Source organism: Prunus persica, chromosome G1, assembly GCF_000346465.2.
Source record: "Prunus persica cultivar Lovell chromosome G1, Prunus_persica_NCBIv2, whole genome shotgun sequence".
Lineage (NCBI taxonomy): Eukaryota > Viridiplantae > Streptophyta > Magnoliopsida > Rosales > Rosaceae > Prunus > Prunus persica.
This window is the reverse complement of record NC_034009.1, coordinates 26,019,897-26,041,387: the sequence shown is the minus strand read 5'-3', so window position 1 is coordinate 26,041,387 and position 21,491 is coordinate 26,019,897. Positions and strand designations below refer to the sequence as shown.

General features: G+C 39.2%; 4 protein-coding genes across 5 annotated transcripts; 2 read left to right on the top strand and 2 right to left on the bottom strand.

The window, feature by feature from the left end:
- On the top strand, nucleotides 204-2,041 carry LOC18793513 (peroxidase 5). Its single transcript, XM_007226166.2, has 2 exons — nucleotides 204-1,033; nucleotides 1,124-2,041. The coding sequence occupies exons 1-2, from the start codon at nucleotides 791-793 to the stop codon at nucleotides 1,904-1,906; spliced, it is 1,026 nt and encodes a 341-aa protein (XP_007226228.1). The 5' UTR covers nucleotides 204-790; the 3' UTR covers nucleotides 1,907-2,041.
- LOC18791922 (protein POOR HOMOLOGOUS SYNAPSIS 1) lies at nucleotides 2,129-5,089 on the bottom strand. The gene is made up of 8 exons (XM_007227109.2): nucleotides 4,703-5,089; nucleotides 3,910-4,026; nucleotides 3,701-3,766; nucleotides 3,437-3,540; nucleotides 3,126-3,325; nucleotides 2,932-2,984; nucleotides 2,703-2,730; nucleotides 2,129-2,390 (listed from the first exon to the last, which is right to left on the bottom strand). The coding sequence occupies exons 1-8, from the start codon at nucleotides 5,063-5,065 to the stop codon at nucleotides 2,332-2,334; spliced, it is 990 nt and encodes a 329-aa protein (XP_007227171.2). The 5' UTR covers nucleotides 5,066-5,089; the 3' UTR covers nucleotides 2,129-2,331.
- On the bottom strand, nucleotides 5,794-8,740 carry LOC18791998 (protein POOR HOMOLOGOUS SYNAPSIS 1). The gene is made up of 9 exons (XM_020561998.1): nucleotides 8,411-8,740; nucleotides 7,950-8,066; nucleotides 7,766-7,831; nucleotides 7,500-7,603; nucleotides 7,188-7,384; nucleotides 6,955-7,059; nucleotides 6,813-6,880; nucleotides 6,617-6,644; nucleotides 5,794-6,216 (listed from the first exon to the last, which is right to left on the bottom strand). Exons 1-9 carry the CDS (start codon nucleotides 8,717-8,719, stop codon nucleotides 6,158-6,160), a joined length of 1,053 nt encoding a protein of 350 aa, XP_020417587.1. The 5' UTR covers nucleotides 8,720-8,740; the 3' UTR covers nucleotides 5,794-6,157.
- Nucleotides 11,324-15,149, top strand: LOC18790831 (anthranilate phosphoribosyltransferase). 2 transcript variants are annotated; one of them, XR_002269650.1, is made up of 10 exons: nucleotides 11,324-12,337; nucleotides 12,413-12,570; nucleotides 12,651-12,734; nucleotides 12,839-12,891; nucleotides 12,981-13,062; nucleotides 13,385-13,492; nucleotides 13,816-13,939; nucleotides 14,101-14,186; nucleotides 14,278-14,585; nucleotides 14,843-15,149. XR_002269650.1 is itself a non-coding variant. In XM_007225550.2 (9 exons), the coding sequence occupies exons 1-9, from the start codon at nucleotides 11,473-11,475 to the stop codon at nucleotides 14,497-14,499; spliced, it is 1,782 nt and encodes a 593-aa protein (XP_007225612.1). In that variant the 5' UTR covers nucleotides 11,326-11,472; the 3' UTR covers nucleotides 14,500-14,716. The 2 variants fall into 2 exon arrangements, 1 of the variants encoding a protein (XP_007225612.1); XM_007225550.2 differs by lacking the exon at nucleotides 14,843-15,149 and having other exon boundaries at nucleotides 11,326-12,337; nucleotides 14,278-14,716.

Below are 21,491 nucleotides of genomic sequence, written 5' to 3'. Positions count from 1 at the left end.
GGTTTGTAGATTGCTATTGTAACAAATAGTAGTTAGTTAAGTCTTGCCTCTTTTTTTTTTTGTTCCAAGACCAGAAAACTCAGCAGCACATTTTCAATGATGTTTTAGTGGAAGATCTTTTGCAATTTTGTTTTGTTATCAATCTATCTCGCTTTTTTATAATAATTATAAATAATAAAAAAACAAATAAAAAACGTAACAATACATAATAAAAATTGAACTTTGGGAATATACGCTAGAGATCATGAGTATTCTTTAAATGCTTCTTTTTAAGGTTTTTGTGATTTTTAGATTTAAGAGTATTTAAGTCTATTTATGTAACTTTTCTGCTATATTTGAAAGTTTTTATAAAAATTGACATTTAAGAAAATAGGGGTTAAATTTTAGCTATTTTTTTTTTATATAAAAACTCAATATATTGACCGTTGGTTGACCAAACACCCTAACAAATTGTGAAAAAAGGAAAAGAAAAAGAAAACCAATATTTCTAGACTCTTGCAATTTTAAAGAGCAACCGCGAGGATTAATCCCACCCTTTGAGTGTGGGGAAACTTCGTGGTATTTACCACCAAAAAAAAAAAAAAAAAAAAGACCAACGGCGAGGGAAAGAGAGACAAACACTGGCTATAACAAATAATCAAACCTAAATCACCCAGTCCAGGGAAAGAACTACGCGGTTAGTGCATGGTATATAAGGCAACCCCACCTCATGTCCAAATTGTGGCGGTAGCAAAAGGAGGAAGGAGAAAAAAAGTATTGGTGAAAAAAAAACAGTCACCAATCTTTTAACATGGAGATGAGTCTGGCGACAATAATCTTCACCTTCACCTTCACTTTTTGCACCATCTTTATCATTCCTTGTTCGGAGGCAGCTGAGAAAGGCCAAGGCAACGGCTTGCATGTTGGATTTTATGGAATCAGATGTCCCAATGCGGAGCAAATTGTGGCTGACGTTGTGTCCAAGGCTGTGGAGGCAGACCAAAAGCTCCCCGCTGCCTTTATTCGACTCTTTTCCCATGATTGCTTTGTCAAGGTAAGTATTCGGTTATGAGTTGGTGCTTCTAGCATAATTGTTTACGTAAGAATTAATTCATGATTGTCGAAACAATGTGTGTATGTACAGGGGTGCGATGCCTCAATTCTGTTGGATTCGACGCCCTCTCATGAGCCTGTTGAGATTCAATCACCAGCCAATGTTGGGATCAAAGGTTTGGAAGTCATTGATGAGATCAAGGCCAGGCTAGAGGCAGAGTGTCCAGAAACCGTCTCTTGCGCTGACATTTTAGCATTTGCTGCTCGGGAAGCCGTGGCTCTCGCCGGCCTACCACGTCACAAAGTCCCCGCAGGCCGTCGCGACAGCCGTACTTCCCGCGCTACTGACGTCACCCTTCCTGCTCCTGCGACACCTCTCAACGAGATCATAGAGTACTTCAGCAGAAGAGGCATGACTTCTGACGAAATTGTTGTCTTGTCTGGTGCACACTCCATTGGCGCTGTCCACTGCAGCTTCTTTGATTACAGGCTGTACAATTACGACCAAACTCAAGCCCAAGACCCTGCCCTGGACCGGTTCTATGCTGCTAATCTGTCTCAACAGTGCCCTGCACCCAACACATTGCCTGAAGCCGAGGCCAAAAACAGGGTTGTTGACTTCGATCCCATAACACCACTCGTCCTGGACAACCAATACTATGCGAACCTGATGCAAGGGAAAGCCTTGCTTCAATCGGATCAGGCTCTGGTTACTGATCCTCGCACCAAAGCTATGGTGATAAGCATGGCTGCTAGTGCTGATTCTTGGACTCAAAGATTTGTTAGGGCCATGATTAAGATGGGGAGAATCAATGTTCTCACTGGAGAGAATGGAGAGATAAGGAAAAACTGCCGGGCCTTTAACCCACTATAGCTACCTAGGAAATCTCTTTTGTCATCAATTGTGGCTTGGCCTGGAGGACGAAGCTTGTTGCAAGTTTACACCAATTATTATAAATGTCAAATGATTTTTGATTGGTTTTAATTCTGGATCATAAATAGCCAAGACACAATAACAATATAATTAATGTAAACCCTTAGACTAATCTGTATTAATTTGTCTAACATATACATCCACTACTGGTCAAACAAAAATAGAATAAAAAAAACTAATAAATTTAACTGAAAATATTAGAGTGTATAGCAGAAGACATGCAAAAGATTTGCATTAAAGAAAAAGAAACAGAGTTATTGCCACGATATCATTTGAATAAGAACATGTTTTGGGCTGTAGGTGACAAAATCCCACCTCCTGGCTGGGCAACCGAAGAGGAAACGCTAATGCAGGGCCATGAACAATCACAGCATCGAATCGCCTCCTATTTCACTGATAACTTTCTCCACTTGAAACAACATATCTGCAAATAACAGGGAAGAAAGAAAGAAACTAGAAACAAATTAACATTTCAAGTAAAAGGAATATACCAAGCAACTTTGTCCAGAGATGATAGTGCTTCTGAATGTGACGGTGCTCAAATGTTTAGCACAGACATCAAACTTAAGTTATTATCTACATGTGATGAACAAAGTCGTTTGCCATGAGCAAGGAACAAAGACAGATATGGCATCAGGCATAACAAGCTTGCAACAACATGTTTCATTTGCAGAACATTACTTAGCTTAAAAGGATTCATCAGAAAAAATATTATTTATATAAAACTAAAACCTACCTTGGAAGGAAGCATCTTCCATATATCTCTGCAACACAAAAAACATTTATGTTAATACATTCGCAATACTTCTGTAGAACACATCAATAACTCTTGTACGCAAATACACTGTTGACAGAAATAGCATCGCAATAAATCCATGCATTAATAGGCACAACATAACCATTGCACATTATGCTGACTAATAACTTTCTTTAAGACCATCAAATTAAAGCGTTAAGAAAACTACCGCGATTTGGGATTTGAGATCGACTTCCTGGGATCCAGTTGGTTGTGTTGCCACTACATCATTCAATCAAGGAAAATGGTTAATCAGTCATCAAACGCAATCAGAAAAAGTTTTCCTGTTTACTTTCAAGGCAACCAATCTACCTGGGCCAATTATCCCCAAAAAGAAATTTTAATAATAATAATAAAAGCTACCTTGTTCAACAACAGGGCCACAGTTGCTTAGAAATGAGGTGAAACTTGGAGGCAAGGCTGCAAAGTTGCTCTGGAAGTTATCAATAGGCGTGAATTCTTGAGTGCATGAGTATTGCTCAGCTTCATTATTCAACAAGCTGGGTGATATTTTAGGCGTATAAGTCTGAACAGGAGTCATGGTAGTCAAGTCCTTGCAAGCCCTGAAAACACAGAAAAACACTATCACCACTTCTCTTCGACTTGTTTATGGAAAAAATATATCTACTAAGGGGAAAATGAAGTATTTTAGGAGATTGTAGTTTTGATTTTACGGGTTGAGGGGTCTATTAGAGGACGTGAGCTCAGACTGTGATGAAATTTCAGATCCAACGTCAGTATTAACAGGTTCAGTATCCATCCCTTCCTTGCAGATACCCTGAAAAATGGGCCAAGCATATAACACCAACATTGCAGGATAAATGAAAAAGCTCTTCTCCACAGTAGCATGACAATGAGCATAATATGTGTTCCCTTTTTTCTTTATGAAATCGATATTACAATAACACACTTTAAACTTCTGACAGTAATGGCTTCACCTTCAAAGCATTCATGAATTTCTCTGCCTCCTGGAGAGACAAAAATCGAAAACCAAATTTCTGGATCTGCAAAGAAGATGTAACACAAGGACACTGTGAGTTTCGAATTATTTTGTCCCATGTAGCCTAAAAATAACAGATACAGCGTATCAGACACAAAACTGAAATTTAAACGCATTTATATTTAAAACAAAGAGTGAGCAGCTTGCCTCTTCCGAACAATCTCTGTAGCTGACAAAGATGGCTCTGGTACCCCTGGCAGGAAATCCAGACATGCATGAAACCTGAGGCCAGATAAAATGTAGCTTGGAAACATAGTGCTCCTCCTGAATCATAACAAATTATAACAATTCAAGGAGTTGTTACTTGTAAAAATAACTACACAACCTTCTATCGCACTGAACAAATTGGAAAATTGAAATTACTGTACAAACAATCCAACGTTCAGTAATGCGCTAAACAACAGCATGCTATTTAATTAACAAATCACAAACTTCCTCTAACTTTTCTGTCTTCCAGAATCGCGATTATCATAGTTTTTTCTGCCTTACTTCAATGTCAAATTGTGATTATTCAGATCGTTAAATAATGCTTCCAATCACCAGGAAATGTAAAAGAGCTAGGCCGCAATGAACTCACAATGTCCGTACAGTTGTACGAAAAAAAACTTGCAATAATATAGAAAATTGAATATTTCCAGAAGGATCTAAACATTTAAGACAATATCACATTCTCTGCACCATATCATTCATTGCTCACGCCATTCAAATTCAAATAAATTCTTCACCAAAAAAGTTCATATAAATTCTCAGCGCAGTTTGGTCACAGTGGCGACGTGATATGTAGACACGCGAAAGATACTAGAATTTCAATTCGTACTAGTTTAGTTCGCTTTCCCTTAGTTTTCTCAGCAACCAAACGCAAATCAACAGTTGAAAGAAAATTTCAAAGAGCAAATCTAATCAACAAGCCGAGAAGGTAAAGGAGGCAGCGTAGACCCACCAGAATCTTGTCCGCGAAACCGACGGTGAGGACGACTTCGGAGTTGGAGTGATCGCGAGCAAGTTGGAGCCGAGCTAAGGAGGAGGAAGAGATCCAGCGGTCAAGTGGCCGTCGCCTTCTGTACTTGGGATCCAGAGGTACGAGATCGGGACACGTGGAGGTGATCGGAGGAGGAGGATAAGGGAAGAAGAGAGCGAAGTGGACCTCCCACTGCTCCCTAACGGCGCTCACAGTCGCCGTCGTCGGCTTCGTCTGAACCGACTGTACGCTTTCGCATGGTACCACAGCCAGAGAGCGGGCCATTTCTTTCAGGCTCTTTCTCTTTCTTCTCTGTTTCTTCTCTCCGCCTTGGTTTGGGTCCATCGCAACGAAATTCGAAATTTCGAACTGGAGGGGAGAAAGATCAAGTACGAATTCAGGCTGTCATGAATTTATATGAACAAACGGACACGTGTCGCTGTGTGATTGGTCTATGCTAGACCTGGGTCGTCACGTCCCGCGCGTTTTTTGACTAATGAAGTTTGTTAATCTTGGTTACCACACTTGCTCATTTGGTGAAACTATTTTTCCATTTAATATTAACTTATTATTTTTTCAACTGTATTTGATCCAGTCATCAAATCAGGTGACGCCCATTGTAATTTGTTGCAACTTTGCAGTGGCATGTTTAATCTGTTTGAAAAAACTAATATAAATTTAAAATTTTATAAATAATTACAAGAATGATGTATTCTTTACAGTATTCTCGTGTAAAACTGTGCTATTTTTATTTTTTTTTGACTGTTCAAAATCGCATCCAATCCAGCAAAATTAATCAATCTAATACCCTCCAATTAAAATTTGATCAATGTGGATAAGTTTGGCGGATTGAATTAGATCCTTAAATTTGCTTCACTCCGCTATTTGATTCATATTTGTGAGGGTAAGTATTGCATTCAGATGGTGTTTTGTGGTTGAGAAGTTGAGTCTCCTTGAGTGGTTGTTATAAGTCTTTTATTACCAAGGTATTTGTTTGACATGTACAAGCATGATGCATTACTAACTAAACAAAAGAAATAATGAATAATAAAAATTGAAGTTTAAGATTAAGATTAAGACAAATAAACAATAGCATCACAAATCCACCTCATATATGATATTCAATAAGCAAAAAACTATTACAAAGTGAATACAAATCATATCATTAAACAAAAAAGCGATAAAATAAAAATGGTTAAAGAATATCCCGGAGGACCTGCAAAAGGTTTGCTAATTATTGAAACAATAAAATAACAAAGCTTTAAAGACAAAATTTCAGAGACAGAGCTATTGTAGGATTCCACTTAGCTATAAAACCCTATTATAAGAAACTTGAGTACGGTTCGATACATTCGAAAATCAGAGAAATGGGGATCAAAGGCAGGAAGAACCAGAGAAGAATGCTAACTGATTTAGATGATACATGGCCATGAACAACTACAGTGTCAAATCACCCCCCATTTCATGGATAACTCTCTCCATTTTAGTCAACATATCTGGAGATAACAGGGCAGGAATAAAGAATCAGAAACAAATTAGCATTTCAGGTAATAAGATATATGGAAAAGACTTTTTATCCAAAGATGGTAGTGCTTAATCAATATCAGATATTAGCAGCTTCTGAATCTGGTGGTGTTCAGATTGTTATTGTGTATGTAGACACATCAAACTAAAGTGACAATCTACAGGTAGGAACCAGCAAGCTCCGACGTAAGTGACAAAAAGCAGAATATGTATTTTTAATAACACGATGAACAAAGTTGTTTGCCAGTGAAGAAGTAATGAAGACAGATATGGCACATCAGGCATAACAAGTGTGCAACAAGTTTTAATTTGCAGAACATAGCTTACCTTAAAAGGATTGATCAGGAAAAAAGAAGTAAAAATAGAACCTACCTTGGAAGGAAGCATCTCTCCCATATCTCTGCAACATAACAAACTTGTATGTTAATACATCAGTAGTTTTGCAAAACATCAAATACTCTTACATGCAAATAGTCTGTTTACAAAGGCATTGCAATAAACATTACATTATTATACTGACCAAGAACATTCTCTAACACCAACAAGTTAAAAGCAAAAGAAAAGATACCGCAAGTTGGGATATGAGATTGACTTCTTGTGATACGACTTCCTGCGATACAGTTGATTGTGCTGCCACTACATCATTCAATCAAGGAAAATGGTTCGTTACATGGAATCAGAAGTGTTTACTGCTAAGGCGTCGAATCTACCTTGTTCTACAACAGGGTGAGAGTTGCTAAGCCATGAGGTGAAACTAGGAGGCAAGATTTGGGAGTTGAGATTGACTGCCTCTGATACAGTTGATTTTGCTTCCCCTACATCATTCAATCATGAAAAATGGTTCTTCACATGGGATCAGAATAAACTTTCCTGTTTACTGCTGAGGCAAACAATCTATCTTGTTCAACTGGCAGAAAATAAATCTATGTATAAAATAATTTACCTTGTTCAACAGCAGGGTGACAGTCACTCGGCAATGAGGTGAAACCTGGAGGAAAGGCTGGAAAGTTTCTCTGGAAGTTATGAATATTTTTCACTTCCTGAGTACGCGAGTATGGCTTAGCTTGATTATTTAAGCTTGGTGATATTTGAGTAGTACAAGTCTGAGACGGAGGCATGATATTCAAGTCTGTGGAAACCCTGAAAACACAGCAAAACACTATTACAGATTCTCCTCAACATGTTTATTGGCAGCATATATCCCCTGCTAGGGGAATAATGAAGAATTTTAGGAGATAGCCAGTTTTGTTTTTACCGGCTGAGGGGTATATTAGAAGACATGAACTCAGACTCTGCTGAAATTTCAGATCCCAAGTCAATATTGAGAGGTTCAATATCTCTCCCTATGTTGAAGATCTCCTGAAAAACAAACCAATCTTTACACCACTCACTATTGCAAGACAAAGGCTTAAGTCGTCTGTGATGGTAGCATGGCAATGAACATTGTACATTTTTCCTTTTTTCTTTATGAAATCTATATTCAAATAACACACTGTACGCTATTTGAAGTAATGGCTTCACCTTCAAGGAATTCATGAATCTCTGTGCCTCATCGACTGACAAAAATCGCAAAGCAAATTTCTGGACCTGGAAACAAGACATTGTGAGTTTTTAGCCCCAAATAAGAGAGAATGCCCATCACACATGAAATTCAGTTATTATATATGAATAAATTCCACACAAAAAAAAGCATTGAGCAGCTTGCCTCGCCCACACAATCTCTGTAGCTGATAAACACGGCTCGAGTACCCCTGGCAGGAAATCCAGGGTTGCATGAGACCTGAGGCCAGACAAACTGTAGCTTGGAAACATAGTGCTCCTCCTGAAACATGTTCAATCATAATCACTCAAAGATTTATCAAATAAAATATGCCACTCTGAACAAAAGAAATAACATATTGAGCGAGAGCGAGCCACAGAAAAAGGCCTCTTAAGTTATATTAGCATCTAGATTGGGAACAATCATAAAAATTAGTACATTTTATTTGGACAACTTGTGTTCAAGCATTTTAGATATCAAAATGAAAAAAATCAAGCATGAGTTACTTGGATTTGAATTCCTAGTTATCCAGCTCCGATTTTCCTTGGTTTTCTCAGCAACCAAACGGAATCTACAGCTGAAAATTAACAAGACGAGAAGGCATAAGAGAGACAAGGTGGACTCACCAGAACCTTGCCACTGAAGCACACAGTGAGGAGGACTTCGGAGATGGAGTGGTCGTGAACAAGCTGGAGAAGAGCTGGGAGGGAGGAGGAGACCCAGTTGCAAGCTGGCCGTCGATTTCTGACCTTGGTAGGCAGAGGGACGAGATCGGGACACGTGGAGCTGATAGGAGGGTAGCCGAAGAAGCGAGAGAAATGGACCTCCCACCGCTCTCTAGCGTCGCTCAAAGCCATTTTCACCGGCTTATTCTCTCTGCGTTTCCTTGTTAAGAAAGCAAGAGTGCCTGCCATTTGTTCGTACTGGGTCGCCATTTGTTTGTATTGTTTATGGACACACACTGGTCTGTATTTGCTTGTGTACTGTCCATGGTCCACTGTGATAATCAATTAATTAATTAATTATCAGGTGGGGTAAATTTGTTGCTTGAAATAGGGTTTTTAATCCAACGGGGAATGCTAGCAACTTTTCTCTAACTTTCTCTTTTCTCTTTATGACAAGTGTCATTTTCCATACACTTAAAACAATATCATTAATGCATCACACAATTTAGTTTTTGTTCTCCAAGTTTAACCTTTTAAAATGTATTGGCTTTTATACTTCCTTCAATTTATTCAAATTTTGTTATAATTTCTTTAGCACATTGTTAAAAAAAAAAATTTTTAAAAATATAAGAAAAAAGTCATATTTTTAAAAAATAAAAATAAAGTTTGTTTGATGACATTGTTATCATCTTTATTCTGTTTTTAACAAAACACACGTTCTCTTTGGGAAAATTAAAAATTAAAAAAAATATTAGTTTTTATTTTCTTATTTAATTTTTAACAAGGTGGTAAGAAAGTTATAAAAAAAAAAAAATTAGCATGTTATTAAAAAAAAAATTAATACATTTAATAAGGATAAATTTGGAAAACAAAAACTAGTTTGTGTGATGCATTAATGACATTGTTTTTAGTTTAAGGAAAGTGACACTTGTCATGAGAAAAAAGGAGAAAGTCCAAAAGAGAATGTTAGAGAGAAGGTTGCTAACACTTCCCTAATCCAATTGGCAAAAGCAGTTAGTTCAATGTGCACTCATTTACATATTCAGAGTCGAGAGAAACGTGGTACAAGGGCTTTTAGCAAAACAACCAAACCCAAATATTATATAGATAAGTTGATATAGATCAAAATTTCTATTAAAGAGTTGGGTTTAATTTTTGAATTTAGTGACTTTGATTTCAATCTTTTGACTTTTGTGCCACATGAAATTACATTTCCTTTTTTTAATATTTTATGATGTAATCTTCTTATTATTTTATTCTTATAATTATTTTTTGTTCCAATGTTGTCCTTTATGACTTAAATCAGGTAATAGTCATTTATGTCATATTGCCCATTGCCTATTGCATAGGTATGTATATGTTTTTTCATTTTTTCGACAATGTGTAAAAGTATTTTATGTACTTTTTTTTTTATTTAGGTAACATACACTTTTATTTCGTCTATTTTTGTATCTAACTTATAGGTAGTCTTCTAATTTATGTTCCTAACTTATAGGTAACAAGATTTATCACTAAGTATTTTTCGTTGCTAATAATAACACTATATTACATGTATGTTAAGTACATAATTTAATGTGGGTACTTGTCTGATCTATTGGTATAATATGTGGGTCTTTACTTTTTATTGATTAAATTGTATTTTATCCATATATTAGGAATATTATCAAGGAAAGAATTCAAAATTTAAATTCTGGAATTCAATTACAAGGAAATAATGCATTAAATTTAGATTTTCAATGTGTTTTCCTTATTTACCTCAAAGGGGAAATCCGACGCAACAAAAAGAGTAATATATGTCAAAGGACCTACATATAAAACAAAGAACGCGATGACTAAACTCAATGATAGCTAATCGTTTTGGACCTATCTAGGTAATTAAGGCGAGGATAATATCGATATATGATTTGGATAGATAGTAGGTTCCTATTAGGCCCATTGGTACAAAAATTACTTAATTCTTTACATTTTTTTTGTTGAGAAATTTTGGGACTGCATTCATAATTTAGCCAAAAAAGCCACTAGCCACAAACCACAAAGGGCCATTACAATAACGTAGCGATCTAACATCAAAATTAAAACAATCTAGGACTCCTTCATTAACAATCACACATGAGCAAAGAAACTCTGGCATAGTATTCCAACTAACGTAGCAAACTCATAATAACCAAAACTAGATAAAGTTTGAAAAAACCAAGTCATAACAATACAAATAAAACTCTCACAAAAGAGAGGTGGAAAACTCTCACAAAAAGAGAAGTGAAACTACACAGAAAACCCAAAGAGTCTCTGTGAGTTATTTCGAACATAAAGAAACTGCAAAAAAGATAGTGGTAGAAATCAGACACCGAAATGCAGGTAGAGATCCGATGTTGAGATGCATCCGCCTATAATAAATGGAGGGAAATCATTACAAAATCAAGATAATTTGGGAAAACCTTATGTGTTTGAAAATTAGAGAAATTAGAAGAATGAATAAAGGGAGAAGGAGAAAGGAGAGGAAAAACAATGACTTTCTCCCCTCAAAGTGAAAACAAATGTAGAATATTTTTTGGGAGAGTGGAGACTAGGATTTTCATCTTGATTCCTTACATTAACTGACTCACATATGATGTCATTCTCATTAACTAAGAAACCACATGCACAAAGTGTTTTTAAATTTTCATTCACCTATTTTCAAAAAGAAAATATGCATCTCTTTATTTACAGGTATCCTCCGCTTAAAGAGAGAACAAGACATTATCCCACTGCACTTTTTAATTCTTTTAATTTATGGTTATATAGGACACCCTCTTTTTTTCAGTCTTTAAAATATCTAGTCATCTTTATTTTTATTTTTATTTTTAAAAGCGGCTTCTATTTTTGTCAGCTTAAAGGGTAAGCTTTGAACGTTGAGAAAACTAATAAAATAAACAAAGGGATTTGGGGTGCATTGAAAACATCAATGCTATCGCCAGTTTTGCGACCTTCCCCAAGTAAGCAGCAGCTGCAGAAGAAGAAGAAAACACAGCTGCCAAAAATCAACCATGAAAGCTCTTCTCAATCCAGAACCTTCCGCTTTCACCTCCATATCTTCCATTTCCACCGCTAAACCTCGAAACCTCACTCACTCTCATACCCAAGCATTCCTCAAGCTCCCTGCAAACAACGGCCACCTTTCCAACGGAAGAAGACTTGCCTTGACCACCAGAGCCACATTGGACTCGGTCAAGATCGATCAATCAGGGATTTCAGAGACCGATATCCGAAATCCGACGGTTTCTTCGTCGTATCGGAGCTCTAATCTTCCGAAGCCGAACCAGACGGTGCTGGACGCTCAGGCTAGGGTTTGCACCGGCCCCACCCAGACCAGACCTCTCGGAGAAGACCAGGCCTTCAAGGTTCTCGACACCATATACAGATCAGTCAAGGGAGAGCTGATAGATGAAGAGCCGGTGTCGAAATCACAGCTCGGAGCATTTTTCGCGGCGATGGCAATTCGCGCTAATGCTTTTCCGGAAGGGACGCAATGGAGCGAAGGCGAGAGTCGCGCAATGAACCAGTTCTGGCCGCTTCTGGTTCGAGCCCTTCCGGCGGACGTGGTGTTCATAGCGGACCCGGAAGGCTCGTTAATGGGCACGGGAAGCTCAATTGGGCCCCAATTCGTCGGTAACGGCACGAGGGAGATGAGATTGGTCGGTGTCCTCCGGGAGGTTTTGGCCGGCGGCCACCTTGGATTTGAAGAAGTTCAAGGTGTTCTGCGAGATGTTCTTCCATTGAAATCAATGGAGGATGGGACGTCCACAGGTGTAAGTGAAGCATTGCTTTCGGCATTGTTGATAGGCCAGCGTATGAACAGAGAAACTGACCGCGAGTTGAAAGCTTACTGCCTGGCATTTGATGATGAACTTGGTAAGCTCTAGTCTTATTATTATCTCGATTAGTTTTTCCTTTATTTTTCCGAGGATGAACTGTTGGTGTATTTAGGTGCCACTCCAATTGCTGATGTTAAGTCTCTCACTCATTATGGCGAACCTTATGATGGAAACACACGTTTCTTTAGGAGCACATTGTTTGTTGCTGCAGTTCGATCTTGCTATGCTGAATCTTCCTTGCTTCATGGCGTGGAATGGATGCCACCCAAGGTGAGCTTTCAGCTCTGCTCAACTCATTGACTAGATAATGGAAATAATAAGGCTCGAGTAATAATGTTTCTGTTTTTTAGGGAGGTGTTACTGAAGAACAAATGCTTAAGTTTATGGGGGCAAATACAAGCCTAACCCCATTGCAGGCAAAAATACTTCTTGAGGTATCTGTGGTTCTCATAAACAGATTTCTTGCTATGCTTACTCATTTTCTTTTCTTTTTAATGTCTTTTGGGTTGTGGTTAAATTCTTTAATTCGTTATTTCAGGATGACGAAATTGGTTTTGCCTATATAAGCCAACGTGAAGCCCGCCCTTCTCTGTGTGAATCTCTAGCCATTTGGCATGCTCTGGTTAGTAAGTACTCTAATTGGGATGAAGCTGATGACAAGAATTCTATGATTTGTGCAGGTATTCATTAGTTAAGTTGAGAGAGCATATTAAGAAACGCCCCCCCCTGGCAACAACCGAAAAGGTTCAGCAATTTGTGAAGGTCTGTCACGTCATTCTTTGCTCTATAAAAGTTTTAGTAATTTTTTATCCGTGCTATTCCTGTAAGAAAATGTTGAAGAAATCCTTGACTGGCATTTCGATGCAGAGAAGTCTAGGATGCATCTACTATCTCAATACTTGACTTCCATACAATTGATTTATGTACTTTAATTTCTTAAACATTAGTTGGCATCAACAATATACCTAGTGACATAATGTATACATCCCATATTCTGTGTTGATTAAAATGAAAAGTTCCCAGCATTAACATGAAAATTTCTGCTGCACTTTACATAGTGAAATATGTATTATTTTCTCAACAGGCCCGTGGGAAGGAAGCAATTGTTACTGGATTTTATCATGAAGGTTATGAGGAGCCGCTCTTAATGCTTATGAAAAGAAGAGGTGTTAATTCTGGCTTGGTTGTGAAGGTTGGAACTTTGCCAATTATGCAAGATGTGTATGAACATTCAAATATGAAAAATTTGTTATTTTCTTAGGCAGCTGTTGGCACTCCAAATAGTCATCGTACACTCCTCTTCAATGTTAAAAATAAGAAAGGGATGAGTGAATGATGACTATTTTGCAATGCTAATAACAACTCCCGTTTTTAATCACAAAACTCAATGATAATCTGCTATTTGAAATCATAGATATAGTTAAGAAGTAAAGAACATTCACATAAATAAGTTCAGAATTTCTATATTAACTGAGTTATTCAAATAAACTAATCTTGACTTTACTGTTATTGAAGGGTGAGGAAGGAGCCCTCTCAATGACAACAAGATTACGATCAGTAAATTCATCAAGAGGAATTCCTGTAAACTACTGTTCAGGGTTCCGCTCACTGAGCATGGCATCTGCTTGTGAAGTTGATGGTTTGTTCTTTAAGTCATCTTATGTTCTGTTGTTCATTTTTTTTCAAATGGTTGTAATTTCCAGTTTTAAGCTTTTTAAGTTTTCATGTTGCTGCTCAAATGTTGAGGTTCATGCATCAAGTTCCTGCCATCGAAACTGAAGCCTGAAAGTTGGTTTGCAGGGGTTTCACGCGAGAGTTTTAGTCTAGAGGTTAATGCCAGAGACTATGGTTTTGAACCCACTGACACTCCAAGAACTGATAGATCGGTACAGTTCCTTGATACCCCGTCCCTCTCCTTTCCCTCATTTTTAACAAACCAGGGTTTTATGACAAATAATTACATTTTCTGCAACTTAGGTCTCGAAGAATATAGAGTTGGGCTTAACAGCACTTCGTGGTAACAAGGGACCAGCTTATGATAGAATAGTCTTAAATGCTGGAATGGTTGATCACTTACTTGGATGTGATGGTGCAGAAGACATATATGTGGCCCTAGATAGAGCCAGAGAAGCTATTGACAGTGGAAAGGCTCTAAAAAGGCTCTTGGATTACATAAAGATATCCAACGAAGTGGGATAGCCCCCGGAATTTGTTTTCAAGAGATAAGTATATGTTGTGATAAAGGAGGAGCAGAGGAATATGTTTTAGTATTTCTCAAACTACAGGTAGGCTCATCTTTTTCTTTCATCACAAATACTTTGTTATCAACTTATCGTGTATCCCCTTGAGACACTCATGGATTGTAGATAAAACTGCAGTTGCATATGTGAAAGTTTTCTCACATTTGGTTCGTTTAGCGTAATGACGCATCATATAGAAGTCCTACGAATCGACAATGTGATATGATATGTTATACGTAGGTACTAACTGTGGGAACATGGAATGCACAAACACTAACGCACGTGTCGTAATTATCTTGTAGGTTGAAAGAAGGCCTACTTCCCAATGTTTTGTATGTGTGGTGGAGAAATGTTGTAAAATTTTGCTCGTCTATGCGTTGATTTGTTATTTGAGTTATAAATTTTTGAAACATATATACCTATGAGGCTCGCCAATCCAAGAATAAAGGTCAGGTTGCAGTGACGGGGAGTGAAAATACGAAGTGAATTTATTTTTTGGTGTCGTAAACTACGAAGTGGTTTGTACGGTGTCTATCAGCCATTTTATTGATATGATAACCTTGAAAAAAGTTGCTATTCATGATGAAAAGTTATTTTGTGTATTTCGTAAGTTGGTTGTTCTTGTTTGCGTTTGAATGCACGGGCCCAGCCCTGTCTAGGTAGGGCTGCAGCCCGACCCAAATTTCTAGAAAACCTCTCTAACCTATATAGCCCAAGCCTTATTAAAATAGCCAAACTAGTATCATCCAATCCCAGCACGTTGTATCCCCTAAGGTAAAAGAAAAGGGGAGCCTTTGCAATAAGGAGTTTAAAGTGAGGAGCTTAGGCCAGCTCCAGCTGTAGGGTTAAACGTAGTCTAGGTCTAAATTTTTAGCCTATTAAAATATTAATTTTTTAAAGAATAGTGCAGGGATAAATTTTTTCATTTTCAGCCATGTATGACTATATTTTAGGGTCCTTCATATTTTATTATTTTGAGAAAAACAATAGTACAACATTCATACATTTCACAATCACATATTGTTTAATTTAATTAAACTACTATTAAAAAAAAAAAGCCAACAAAGGCAATTATAAAAAAAAAATTGGAAGGGTTTCAAGGGTCTGACCTTCAATGGTCATGATCCAGAATTTGTTATAATTTTTTTAGGCAGTACCAAACATTTAAAAATGTGAAGACAAAAAAAAAAGGATGAGTTTCAATGTTTGAGCTCCAGTGGTTATGAACAAGACTTTTTTATAATTGTTTTTAAACAATACTTGAAAAGATTTGAAAAGCTGACCACATTTTTAAAATTAAAAAAAAATAAAATTAAAGGGAGTGGGTAGGTCTGACCTCCAACGTCATTGCCAACAATTTTTTTATACTTTTCTTAAACACTACGAATTGAAACATTTAAAAGGCTTTTAAAAATCTATATATATCAATATTGGCTGATGAAAAGCACATGGATGGGCCCCACTACATATTTGGCATGGGCCAAAGCTGTGCTACATTTGGCCCGGTTGGAGGGCTAAATGGCCAAATGTGGCCCTCCAAATTTGGCCCAAATTTTGTTTAGCCTATGGCTGGAGATGAGTTTTGCATTATTTTAGGGTTATGTTTGGGATATAGCCCATGACTAAAGATGGCCTTATTTGAAGGGTTCAGTCCCACTATCAAACTATTTAAAATGTTTAAGTCAATTGATTTTCTCACATTTGTTGATGATGGAATTGAATATCTCAAATAAGCTCCTCACTCTAAACTCCTTATTATAACCTGTTTAAAAAAAACATTATAAAAATAAAAAAATTCCCTCTTCTCCTCTCTTCAGCCAAGACCCAAGTCCCTTTTTAACTTCATGAGCTCCAATATGTCCTGATATCTTTGTGGCCCCTTTTTCTATTTGTTGCTGACAAACATACACATATTTAAATCCTTCAGCTTATGTTGCATGGACACGAACACGAGAATTGTAATGATCCAAACCTAAAATTCATATTTAATTAGTAATTTATTATGCGGAAAGACAATTTTGCCCTTTGACTAAATTATGAACTCAAAGTTGACTAAATTTTGCCCTTTGACTGATATCTCTCTCTCTCTCTCTCTCTCTCTCTCTCTCTCTCTCTCTCTCTCTCTCTCTCTCTCTCTCTCTCTCTCTCTCTCTCTCTCTCTCTCTCCGGTCGCAAACCCCCCCCCCCCGGACAATGAGTTTTCTTCGATCGCCGTCGCCGGTCTCTCCCGTCGCAAAACCCCCCCGACAATGAGTTTTCTTCGATCGCCGTCGCCGCCACAGACCACCGCCGGCGACGAGTCCGGTGTCGTTTGAACTGCCGCCACCTCCTCTATCCTTTCGGACCATTCTCCGCCCGTGGAACCGCCGGCGCTGGCCGGAAATTGAAGAAAACCAATCGGTGTTGACAGAAATTCAACCCGTTCGTTCTCCTTCAATTCTCCTCCAAATTTGTCGAGTAAGGTATGGATTTCTACCTATTTTCCGTGCTCTAGCTGATGGTTGGGTAGGTTTGCATCGATTTTGACCGTAGCTAGCTCAGTTTGCAAATTGAAATTCGGCCGACTTTCGGCCTCCGTGTTCGGCCACTTCCGGTCAGTTTTTGGGATTGGTCCAAGAACAAAAGTGGCTCCAAATATGGTGTTATACCTAGGATAGGAGTTTGGAGCCTTGGTTTTGCGATTTTCCGGCGATGCGTTATCGCTTTGGACACCCATCACTGCCGACTCGTGCGGCGGCGCGTGGGCGAGTGTGGTGCAGTGACACTATGTTCTGATGTGATCCTTAGGTCGTCACGAGCGCGTAGGAATTCGCGGATCTCAATTTGGATACCGTTTGAGCCTCGAACGGATTTTTCATATTGTGCGATTATCGGGTTCAACACTGTTGAGCCGTTGGATCGTAATCAATTTTAGATATGTCATTCGAGATAATTTTAGAAACGTGTAGGATTCGACGGATTGTGAATCGGAATCCCGGATACTCCGAAAACGCGAACCCTTGTGTGAGGGTTTAGAAATTATGCGATTACAGGATTGTGATCAATCCGACCGTTCGATCGACACCAATACCCTCGGGACATGTGTCCTAAATATATTGGACCTTTTAGCGGCATCCGGATCATATTGTGAGGTCATGGACCCGTGGGGTTCCGGATTGACTTTTTGGACCTTAGCACTATTTGAGTCCCAAGATACCGCTAAACTACCCCACGTGGAAGGAAAGCTTTTATGGGCATAGAGATCACTTTAAATTACTGCACGTACTTTTAGGAGCCAGGGGTAGGGTTTTTAATTTAATACTATATTGTATTAATAGAATATTATGGTCTTTGTTTTTATAAATGAATTTAAGCAGTTCAGTTTCAATTAAGCAGTTCAGTTTCAGATATAAGCTGTTTTAGGCTGTTAAATATTTTATGTTACATGCTGCCGAGTGAAATTTCCTTTAAAGAATATAGGAAAAGATATTCCCGTTAATTATCAGATAAATGGCAGCAGAATTTTAAAGGTTATAGAAAGTTAATTATTCAACAGATTTTCTTCAGAAACTTTATATTTTCTTAAACCACCTTGTACCCAGATATGACATGTTGCCTTCGGATTATATTTGTTGCCTTCGGTTTAGTCAGCATGCTTGACAGTTGCCCCACGAGTTCCTTGGTACTCGAACTTGTGTGGAGCGAGTAATGCGAATAAAGGTGGACTACGGTTCCCAGAATCCTGCGAGTTGCGGCTCGGACTGACTTCTTGTCACTGAGACCTGCAAGTATGTGTCACCCATGGTGATGCAAGGAATTGACGGATATAAGGAATTGACGAAAATAAGGGTACACCTAGGTGATAGTTTAAACTGTTTTCAAATGTATATAATTATATACATGCATTAATTTCAGAAATAAAGAAAATAAGTTAATTTATATAACTGTTTTTACAATGGGGTTAGTATGTTCATATATTATTTTCTAAGCTTTGTTCTGGGTCCACTCACCCTTATTGTTGTTTTGCGCCCCCAGCAGTAGACGTGCACAGGAATCCACCACCGGGCCACTTCCCATCTTCCGCGCCTTTCTTCTGATGTAGGATTTTGTTTTGTCAACAGATTCACTCTTTTGTACATTTAGTAGTCGCTTTGATGTTTTGCCCTAGATTGACATTTGAACTGTTGGAATGTATATATACATATGCTGGCAGTTGGTTGTATATATGTATACTTGTTTGGCAGGTGAAAATGTTTTGGTATTGAGCCAGTTACAAGGGAAACTCTGCCGACTTTTCGGTAGAAGTCAACCTTGTTATTTAATCGTGTTTTGTATAGAAGGGCAAATAGGTCATATGTGCCCGACATTTGCCAGGTGTCGGACACGCACAGGGTCTGACTTGGATTCCAAAACGGAATTTGGATCGGGTCCTGTCAACTTGATATCAGAGCATTAGGTTTAATTTCCTGTAGACTTCGCACTTTGTGCATCCTCGTTTTCCTGAAAATATGTTTCTTGTGACAGAAAGATGGGCCCTAAGCATGGTGGTGTCCGTAGAGGGATTAGACAGTCATCCCGACAGAGGGGACAGGATCCCCAGCTCGGGCAGGAGGACGTTCCTGTTCCTGCATCGGTACCTGAACCGGTAGAGCAATCTGTGGTTGGAGGTTCGTCAGGAGCCGTACCTGCTGTGCCTCCTATGCAGGGAGATCCCCACTTCCAGCAGACCTTGGAGTTGCTGACTCAGGCTTTAGCCAGTACTGGGCAGCCCAGAGATCCCTCCCTGGGATATGCTGATCAAGCAAAGAGGATAGGGGCCACTGACTTTGATGGGGATGGTACCCCAGCAGTAGCTGAGGAGTGGATTGAAAAGATGGAGCGGATCATGGAGGTCATGGCTGTTCCACAGAACAGTATGGTTACTCTGGCCACCTTCTTCTTGATTAAAAATGCCAGACATTGGTGGGATTCCGTCAAAAGGCGATACAGGGATCCTTTAACCATTACATGGCAAGTCTTCAGAGCTGCATTTGACAGTCAGTATTACCCACAAGCATACCAGAATTTGAAGATGCAAGAGTTTCTGCAGCTGGAACAGGGGATGATGACTGTATTAGAGTATGAGAAGAAGTTTCATGATCTGTCGAAGTATTGTCTTCCACTGGTGGAGGATGAAAGTAAGAAGTGTCAGCTGTTCACTATGGGGTTAAAGGCCTCCATCCGAGATATTGTGATCAGTCAGCGGTTGACCAATTTTAGTGATGTGGTGATGTCTGCTTCGCTGATTGAGAGTAGCCAGATGATGGCTAGACCACGGGGTGAACTCCGTAGGCAGCAGTTTGAAATAAGTGGTCCTAGTCAAGGATCATCTAAGAGAGGCAGTTACAGCTAGGGATCATCCAGTGGTCGCAGCTATGGAGGTTACCGACCTGGATTCAGCTCCAGCGGAGGTTCCAACCAAAGTAGCAGTTCTGGAAACCGCTCTGGGGGTAGTCAAGAGGTGTTGGAAGACAGTTGCTGTCAGGATCTGGCAGGAGGAGTCGCCCCCAATGCGCTAGATGTGGTAGGTACCATTCTGGGTCTTGCCAGCAGGGTACTACTGGATGCTATTACTGTGGACAACCTGGATATTTTCGGAAGGATTGCCCGCTGTTCATGCAGACTAGAGAGGCCATAGGTGCGCCAACTCCAGGGACAGTTATGCAGGGTCGATCATAGGAGATACCACCGTTTGTGGAGGCTTCGTCCAGTGGTGGTGCTCAGACCAGTGTGGCCAGTCGAGGCAGTAGTCAACAGAGGGGACGTGGTGAACGTTCCAGAGCCACAGGCAGAGTGTATAACATGTCCCAGCAGGAAGCACATGCATCGCTTGATGTCATTACAGGTATTTTACAGGTCTTTGGCATTCCTGCTAGAGTTTTGATTGACCCTGGGGCTACGCACTCATTTGTCACACCTAGTTTTGCCCATAACGCCAATGTTAGACTTTCGGCTCTGCAGACTGAACTGGCGATCTCAGTACCTACATGAGAGATTTTTAGGGTAGGTACAGTGTATCGCGATAGTACAGTGATGGTGGAAAATGTGTTTTTGGAAGCAGATTTAATTCCTTTGGGCATGGTTGACTTGGATGTCATCTTAGGGATGGATTGGTTAGCCAGACATCGTGCCTCAGTAGATTGCTTCAGGAAGGAAGTTGTATTCCGTAGTCCCAGACGACCTGAAGTAACTTTTTATGGCGAACGTAGAGTGCTTCCATCTTGCCTCATTTCAGCTATGACGACAAAACGGTTGCTAAGAAAAGGGTGCTCAGGATATATAGCACATGTCATTGATACTAGAGATAATGGGCTGCGATTGGAAGATATTCCAGTCGTACAGGACTTTCCAGATGTATTTCCTGAGGATCTTCCTGGATTACCTCCTCATCGGGAGATTGAGTTTGTTATTGAGCTCGCTCCAGGAACAAATCCTATTTCTCAAGCACCATACAGAATGGCACCAGCAGAGTTGAGGGAATTAAAGACTCAGTTGCAGGAGTTGGTAGATAAGGGTTTCATCCGACCTAGTTTTTCTCCTTGGGGTGCTCCAGTTTTATTTGTTAAGAAAAAGAATGGCACCATGAGGTTATGCGCTGATTACAGACAGCTGGACAAGATCACAGTGCGGAATAGATATCCCTTGCCTCACATTGATGACTTGTTTGATCAGCTGAAGGGTGCCAAGGTCTTTTCTAAAATTGACCTGAGGTCTGGATATCATCAGTTACGGGTTCGAGAAGAGGATGTGCCTAAAACAGCGTTTCGAACGAGGTATGGGCACTATGAGTTCCTGGTGATGCCATTCGGATTAACGAATGCGCCAGCTGCATTTATGGACCTCATGAACAGAGTGTTTCAACGTTACTTGGATCGCTTTGTGATTCTGTTCATAGACGACATTCTGGTGTATTCAAAGAGTCAGAAGGCACAT

Excerpts from the sequence above, each read along its gene's own strand:
- LOC18791998 (XM_020561998.1), bottom strand. The coding sequence starts at position 8,719 with ATGGCGACCCAGTACGAACAAATGGCAGGCACTCTTGCTTTCTTAACA. Across the intron at positions 6,881-6,954 it reads TCACCCTGTTGTAGAACAAG|TGGCAGCACAATCAACTGTA; the intron begins GTAGATTCGACG and ends TGAATGATGTAG. Across the intron at positions 6,645-6,812 it reads ATCTCATATCCCAACTTGCG|AGATATGGGAGAGATGCTTC; the intron begins GTATCTTTTCTT and ends GTTATGTTGCAG.
- LOC18793513 (XM_007226166.2), top strand. The coding sequence starts at position 791 with ATGGAGATGAGTCTGGCGACAATAATCTTCACCTTCACCTTCACTTTT. Across the intron at positions 1,034-1,123 it reads CCCATGATTGCTTTGTCAAG|GGGTGCGATGCCTCAATTCT; the intron begins GTAAGTATTCGG and ends GTGTATGTACAG.
- LOC18790831 (XM_007225550.2), top strand. The coding sequence starts at position 11,473 with ATGAAAGCTCTTCTCAATCCAGAACCTTCCGCTTTCACCTCCATATCT. Across the intron at positions 12,735-12,838 it reads AGGCAAAAATACTTCTTGAG|GATGACGAAATTGGTTTTGC; the intron begins GTATCTGTGGTT and ends TCGTTATTTCAG. Across the intron at positions 14,187-14,277 it reads CTCCAAGAACTGATAGATCG|GTCTCGAAGAATATAGAGTT; the intron begins GTACAGTTCCTT and ends TCTGCAACTTAG.
- LOC18791922 (XM_007227109.2), bottom strand. The coding sequence starts at position 5,065 with ATGGACCCAAACCAAGGCGGAGAGAAGAAACAGAGAAGAAAGAGAAAG. Across the intron at positions 3,541-3,700 it reads AATTCATGAATGCTTTGAAG|GGTATCTGCAAGGAAGGGAT; the intron begins GTGAAGCCATTA and ends CCCATTTTTCAG. Across the intron at positions 2,985-3,125 it reads TGGCCCTGTTGTTGAACAAG|TGGCAACACAACCAACTGGA; the intron begins GTAGCTTTTATT and ends TGAATGATGTAG.